Here is a 7,911-nt window from a genome sequence, read left to right on the forward strand (position 1 = left end):
TCCGGTTAACCATGATTCTGTCAAGTGCTTCTTGAACCACTCTTTCAGATTCTGCATCAAGTGCACTTGTAGCTTCATCCAAAAGCAAGATTCTTGGATCTTTTAAAATCGCTCTAGCCACAGCGATTCTCTGTTTTTGTCCACCTGAAAGCTGAGTCCCGTGTTCTCCCACCATTGTATCCAAACCCTGTGGAAGCTTATCCACAAATTTAGATGCGTTTGCTAGCTCTGCAGCCGCTTTAATCTCTTCAATCGTCGCATCTTCTTTGCCGTAAGCAATGTTGTCCTTGATGCTTGCAGTGAACAAAACTGGCTCTTGACTCACAAGTCCAATCTTGCTTCTGATCCATCTTAGCTGAAACTCTTTTAAGTTAATCCCATCTATGAGAACTTCACCGGCTTGCGGATCATAAAACCTCTCAATTAGACTCACAACTGTAGATTTCCCGCTACCACTCTGTCCAACTAAAGCAACCGTTGAACCACTCGAGACAAACAGCGAAAAGCCACGGAATATTTGCTCGTCGGATCTAGCCGGATACGTAAAGTAAACATCTTTAAGCTCAATATCTCCCTTAATGTCATCCAACACTTTACCATCTGTACTATAAGAATCTATGTCAGGTTTCCTCTCAATTGTCTCAAACATCTTGTAAGCAGCAGCTTGTCCAGCTGCGAACGCGCTTAAGCAAGGCGATGCTTGACCTAACGACCTAAGGAAGAGAATAAAACAAACCTCAATATTAGGTCTCTAGAGGAGTTAAACACACACAAAAGACGCATTGTTGAAAGAGTAGATGTACTTACATGGATCCAGTTAAAACAGAGATGATGACATTGAGAACTTGTCCTCCTGTGTACCCTTTTTCTAGTATTAACTTCCCTCCATACCATACCGCTAAAGCGTAACTACAAAAGATAACAAGAAAGAGTGTTCCTAGTCCCAATCCAGTTGAACCACCTTCAATAACTCCTGCTTTATAAGCAGAGACAAGATGTTTATTGTAATTGCTTATAGCTTGTTTCTCTCCAGTAAACGAAGCAACCTGTACAAAAAAAAAAAAAAGAACCTAAGTCTCTGTGGTTTTGTTCCTTTTGGCTTCAGTAAGTAAGATTAATTACCGTTCGTATAGAACCAATTGTTTGTTCAACTACAACCGCAGCTTTAGCGTAAGCAGTTTGTCCACGAGAAGCTGTTTTAGCAATGACGATAGCAAGAAGTGCACCAGACATTACAAGAAGAGGAATTGAAGATAACATGACCAAAGTTAGAAGCCATCCTCTAATGAAAGCTATCACAAAGCCTCCCACAAACGTTGATACAAGTTGTATAGCTTTCCCCACCTGACACAAACAAAACAAGTTTGTTGAAACTTTATAATAGTAAAGACGTTTGAAACTTTATAACGACATTTTTTAAAGTAGCTACACCTTCTCTCCCATGGCATCTTGGATTAGCACAGTGTCACCGGACATTCTTCCAACGACTTCTCCTGTATTTGTATCGATGTCGAAAAAGGTGATATCTTGTCTTAAGATAGTTTTAAGATACAAACTCCTTATTCTCGCGGCTTGTCTCTCTCCCGATATCATCCAACCAGACAATTCTGAATATTCAAAGACATCAAAAACGTTTAGTTTTCTTGAAATCTTTATGCAAAAGTTTTAAAATCTTTGTTAAGATCTCCAATAAAACAACTTACGGAGAAAAGCAGCCACAAAAGTACCGATTCCAAGATATACAAACTTCAGAGCAATCTGTGAGTGAATCAAGAAACTATAGTTTAGCATGTTAAATCTTGAAAATCAAACTTAACTAAAGACAAGAAACAAACAGGAGTTTGATTTACTTTGGAGACTTTGTCGGTTGTATTAGTCTGATTCTGTCCAAAAGCATCTACAAGGTCTCCGAACAGTAAGGTCATAATAGGGAAGCCGAGACCATTTCCGATAGATCCAAGCGTCCCGAGGAGCATCAAGAGGAAATCAAAGGAATCTGCAAAAGCAAAGAGCTTGTAAAACGGCACCGTCTTGGTTTTCTCATCATGGTCTTCCTTGTTCTTCTCCTCTGTTTTCATAGCTTCTCCTTCTACTTTGCTTTCTCGTTTGGTTTCAGAAACCTCTTCTACTATATTTGAATCACCGTTTACGCCGCTCTCTGAAGCCATTAGATTTTCACCACCAGGTGCCTTATGTTCGTTCCTAAAGCATTTAAAACAACAGAGAAGAGATATAATAAATAAGTGTATAAATCTACGAGTTGAGATGATCTTCAAGATAATAAATAGGCAACATACATGAGAGTCTCATGATCTGACAAAACAAAGACTTAAGAGAGTGAAAAGTTTCCTTTTGATTCAAGATCAGTCTTCACCAACCATGAAAACACCCTAAAGATCTGTTTTCGTATTATTATTATATCTAAATCCTTTTATTTATGTTTTCAAGAAAAGAAAAAAATGATGAAACCTGACGCAAGATCCGTCAATTACATAAAGGCAGCACATAAGTTTCGGTGCAGACAGATTCTAGAACCATTAAGTACAGAGTTTTTTCAGTGGAAAGATAAAGCAGAGAATATAATTATGTACCTGGAAAAGGATCAAGAAGAAGCTGCAAAAGTGAGACAAAGGATTTAGCGACTTCTTGGTGTGTGGTGTGATGATCTGTCGTATAAGAAGCAGTTGAAAAATGTGCAGAGAGAGATGCTTACATATATATATTTTTTTATATATAATTTGTAAGTGAAGTTTTTGTAAAGACTCATGCGAGGTTTATATATGCTTTGTTTATTTCTTGACGAACAAGCCGTGACTTATTCAAGAAAAAGAGAAAATGTTATTTTTAATATGTGGAAATTAATAGATATTGTCTTATGTATCTAATATGATAGATTATGTGAAGCCTAAAAAACAAAATATTGTATGATTTTAATTATTTATATATATTTCAAAAAAATGCGATACGTAAGATATCTTATTCTTGTCTTAATTTTAAATTATTTTCTCTGTCCATTCTTGTCTGAAAATAATGCAAAATCAAAAAGACGAATTGATCGTATAACGACTAGTAGTCTTAGCTGTTTTCTTCAACTCTTTTTGTTTGATTTTAGCATAAAGTTTTGATACGGAAGGGCCGCATGAGTATTATAATCTCCTTCGTTTCACCTTTACTTATTAGTATTAAAAACTGATCTGTAGTAAAACTAATTTAGCTATGTTTTTAGCAGCTTCTCCATTTGTCCTAGTTCAGTTTTCTATTATTAAAAACTCGAATTATGATTATGCGTGCATGCTTTTGCGTATATAAAACTAATACTATATTAATCAGTACCAATCGCTTTAGTTGACTTTCACGTTCGCATTAGTTGTGAACAAATTGACAAGTGCAAAATCTCATTTTTTTCACTATTGTTATCATATTGTTGCGTTTTGCCAACGGATGTTATAGGCTTATAGCATATACATGCGTTTAATGCAATGTATTATTTTGAGTTAAGATCTAACTCACATAAATAAATGTAGATGCCACTAGTACTATTCTAACATAATTGCAGTACGAGTAATACCATCATCCTAGGTTGGAACCACGTGAAGGCAGATTTATACTTTACGACTTAGGAGCAAGAAAACATTAATAGTCGATCGAGAGGAAATAAAGAAAGTCAAAACATGAGAACAAAAAAAAAGAGGACCTTTCTTTGTATTTTCCAGGAAGTCAAAGAAGAAGAAGAATGGTATCGCATTACTTCTCCTGCGCGCATTTTCAGAATCAATGAATCTATATCTAAGAAAAGTCTAACCACTATAACTATCCTGACGTCATTCCTGACATATTTGATTTTTCTATCTACTACTATATATACTATCATCTACCCACGTATACATTATTAATACATATATCAAATACTTTTCTAGTAAGAATTATTACTACTTAGGGAATACGGTTATCAATATTACTTTTCTAAGAAAGACAAAAAATAACTACTACTTGCAATATTATTCCAAACATTGATGCAACAATGACTACACCATTTATACTATCGTGTTAGGCGCTAATCAGCTTTTTAAAAACAAATTTATGTACTTGCTTTATGGAAAAATTGATTTAAAAAGTTTTTTTTTTTATCTATGTTTTTTTTTTCTTTTTTCTGCCGATGTCCATCTATGCTATTTTTTTGTGTGTGTAAATTGTCTAATCAAATAAATGAAATCAACTTTTAAGCAGTTTTAGAATTAATTAAAAATACAAAAAACAAAACAAATTAACAAGCAAGGAAAAAGAAGATTTTAGGGAAAAAAAAAAGTGTTTGACGTAAACATGTTTGATTAGGCGTTGACATATCTGAGTGTGCTAGAGCTTCTCCGTCAAGATGTCAGATATTGCCGTCAGTTTACTCATAGACGTTTTCCGGCGCATTTCCAACGCCAATCGGCTCGATAGGCTCATTGGCAGCCCCAAGAAACGGAAACGGAAAACTAGAAAACTATCTGTTCCTTACCTACATGGACGTTCTTTCTGCTCTGGGGAAGCAAGGGGAAACAAGGAGCGATCGTCAACGTCGCTCGTGGGGCTAAGCTAAATCGATGAGGAAATGGTGAGATGCTTGAGAGAAGGTGAGATTGGTGGTGCTGGTTTGGATGTGGATGTTTTTGAAGATGTGCCTAAGGTTTTCCCTAAGGAGCTTTTTGAATTGGACTGTTTGTTTTTGAACAACTTGAGAAAGTTTTGGTTGGGAACATTGAAGTCCAACAAATCTCTTTTAACTCCTATTCTTTGATGTCTTTGATCGGTTTGCTTCAAGACTAGCGAGTTTTCCTTTTGATCGATCGGTTTGCCATTTTGTTTTTTCAAGACTTCGAGACGCTTACGTTTTGTCTTGAGTTTTTTTTTTGGGTGTTTCGACGAAACATTAATCTGTGTGTTCGACAGTTTCGTAACATATCTTGACATTGTTTCGACTAGCGATGTTCGGACTTTGACTATTTACGTTATTTTCTTTCAGTTTCATGTTTTTCGACCTTGTTTGGGAATTAGTTTCGACTAGCGATTGGCGTGTTTCCAACGCTTTTAGACTTTGCGATTTTTTTTGTTTGCTTTTTGTGTTTTGTCTAGCGATTGTTTCTTTCATTTTTGTCCCTCGTTCCACTTATTTGCCTCACGTTCTACGCTCACATTCACGCGCCTATTCAAACATCTATGCCTAACATTCATCTATAATACCATTCACACCTTAACATTCTCATCTATACGATTCGCATATGCCTAACATTCATCTATACCATTCACATCCTAACATTTATCTATACCATTCACACCCTAGCATTCATCCATACCATTCACATCCTGACATTCATCTATACCATTCACACCCTAACATTCATCTATACAATTCGCATATGCCTAACATTCATCTCTACCATTCACACCCTATACATCTATGCCTAGCATTCATCTATACATTGCACACACACTGCATAGTATCTTTATCAGGAAAGAAAAAAAAATACAAATATTGCTGCACGCACAGTCTAGTCAATTTCCAACAAAGTCTGGCAAAGCTTGATGGAAAAACGCCACACAGTCCCAAGGCATTCTTGTTCTCCTTCTTCAACCCTCTGCAAAATTAATTAAACCCAAAATCAATCTTCATTACAATCGGTTTTTTCCAACATGCATATTTAACACAAATATCTAAAACATTTTAATAGGCAACATCTCCTTTCTTTGTATTTCATAAAAAATAATAACCTCATTCTATATATCTTCCTAGACAGAACATATATAAATATATCTAACTAGAATTTTCAGTTTATGAGGCAGATCATATGGCTAAAAATTCGACATGCATATTTAACACAAATATCTAAAGCATTTTAAAAGGCAACATCCCCTTTCTTTGTTTTTCATAAAAAATAATAACCTCATTCTATATTTTCCTAGACAGAACATATATAAATGTATCTAACTATAATTTTCAGTTTATAAGACAGATAATATGGCTATAGATTAAGTTTACTGTCCACATCGTTAAAGTTAAGCCAGCAATATACATACAAAATGGATTAAAAACAGAGCCTTTAAATTTTACGATCAACTCCATACATACAAGATGATTTAAAGATGAAGAACGGTTAAACAAGCTAGAGGAATTAAGACGAGAGTATTTTACCTTGTAAGAAGATGAAGCTTTATGCTTGTTTCTCTCGGCTAGAAATATAAATAGTGAGGACTCCAACAGTCCCAAAGCATTTTTGATCTTAGATAGATTGAGTAAGGACTCCAACAGCGTGGAAGAAGAGAACTAAAGAGATGAAAACAGATTGTAGTACTCGACATTTGTAAGAAAATGAAACCAAGTATAAAAGGAGGATTCAGATTTCTGACCCAAGAAAGGAGAAGGAGTATTTATAGAGACTAGAGAGAGAGTCATTATCTGAAGTTCTGTAATAAAAAATATTAGATTGCAACGGTAAACAATGTTAACGTTTCACACTTTCACAACGTTCATATTTTACTACTTTTGTTAATAAAAAAATATTAGATTCCAACGGTAACACATTCACAACGTTAATAACTTCATATTTTACTACTTCAAAAGTTAAATCAAACCGAACGTTGGAAAATATGGGGAAGCGTAAACCGCATTATTCATTCAACTTTTCTCTGTTTGCTTTTCTTTTATTTTTGTACTATAATCCAAGTATATTATATATTTATTCTTAAGAATATTCTTGATGATTAGTGGTTTTTGGAATATTTTCAAAAAAATAATTAGATTCAAACGGTAAGATTTGTTACCGTTTTCACAACGTTCGTATTTTTCTACTCTGAAGTCAAATCAAACCGAACGTTGGAACATTAATCTAACATTTTAATGGTAAACAAGCCAGAGAAATTAAACATTTTTCTACTCTATTCATTCAATTCTTTTCTTTTTGCTTTATTAAAACCTTTGTATATAATCCAAGTATATTATATCTTTTATTCTTAAGAATATTTTAAATTCATCGAGGATTTATTCCTTTTATCATCATTTTTTTCTTAGTTTTTTCTTTTCTTTCTCTAGTCTTGATGATTAGTGGTTTTGGAATATGTTCAAAAAAAAAAAGATTTATCCTTTATTTATGTAGTTTTACAAGCGAGAGTATAGTCAAGGTTTAAACACACCAACCTTTACAAATGGACAAATTAAAAAAACATTATCCTTCCATATTATTTATATTTAGTTTAAGAAATCTATTAGGTGACACTAATTGAATTCACTAATTCACTTGATTGGGTCTTTATCACACACAGTTCAACAAGAAATTTGACTTTTTTTAATCCGGAGGAAAATTTTTTTGAAAGGTGTTCGATTCCCACTAAATCTTTTGGAGAATCGGGTTACGTGTCAAATAGGCCTAAATTCCCGGCGTTACGTAAATTATTAATCAAATACACACCTAGCTAGCTATAAATCCTTATTCCTTTTTACGTACAGTACAATGTTTGAAACTATAAAAATCAATCTTGACCCGCCCCGGAAACCCGAATCTATGGATCTTGTTGAATTTGGAAACGGACCCAACCAACAAACTTTTTATCTGCTGACTAAAGCCATTATTAGCCCATGGGTGATGGGCCTAGTGACATAAAAGAATGCAAAGATGCGACGCAAACTTTTAAACCCATCTTTGAACTGAAAGGAGAAAGTTCGAAACTTTTATTCTGTTAGAGCAATCTCATTGCACATAAAAAAAAAGTTTTAATCATAATTTTTATGAGACACAGGTCTCTGCCGAGACCCTTTTAGTTCACAGAGACCCGACATGTGTCACTATTTTATTGGTTAAGTTTTTTTTTTTTTTTTTTTTTTTTTTTTTTTTTTTTTTTTTTTTTTTTTTTTTTTTTTTTTTTTTTTTTTTTTTT

General features: G+C 34.0%; 1 protein-coding gene and 1 long non-coding RNA gene across 2 annotated transcripts; both read right to left on the reverse strand.

The window, feature by feature from the left end:
* LOC104784450 (ABC transporter B family member 4-like) lies at nt 2-2,748 on the reverse strand (the record flags this gene model as incomplete). The annotated part of the gene is made up of 7 exons (XM_019244274.1): nt 2,592-2,748; nt 1,851-2,202; nt 1,704-1,758; nt 1,432-1,607; nt 1,123-1,344; nt 808-1,046; nt 2-713 (listed from the first exon to the last, which is right to left on the reverse strand). Coding segments are annotated over exons 2-7 (1,722 nt in total), but the record flags the coding sequence as incomplete, so codon positions are not given.
* Nucleotides 4,204-6,364, reverse strand: LOC104783287. Its single transcript, XR_767222.1, has 2 exons — nt 6,173-6,364; nt 4,204-5,618 (listed from the first exon to the last, which is right to left on the reverse strand). It is a non-coding gene; the product is annotated as an uncharacterized LOC104783287 (long non-coding RNA).

This window comes from Camelina sativa, chromosome 4, assembly GCF_000633955.1.
Source record: "Camelina sativa cultivar DH55 chromosome 4, Cs, whole genome shotgun sequence".
Lineage (NCBI taxonomy): Eukaryota > Viridiplantae > Streptophyta > Magnoliopsida > Brassicales > Brassicaceae > Camelina > Camelina sativa.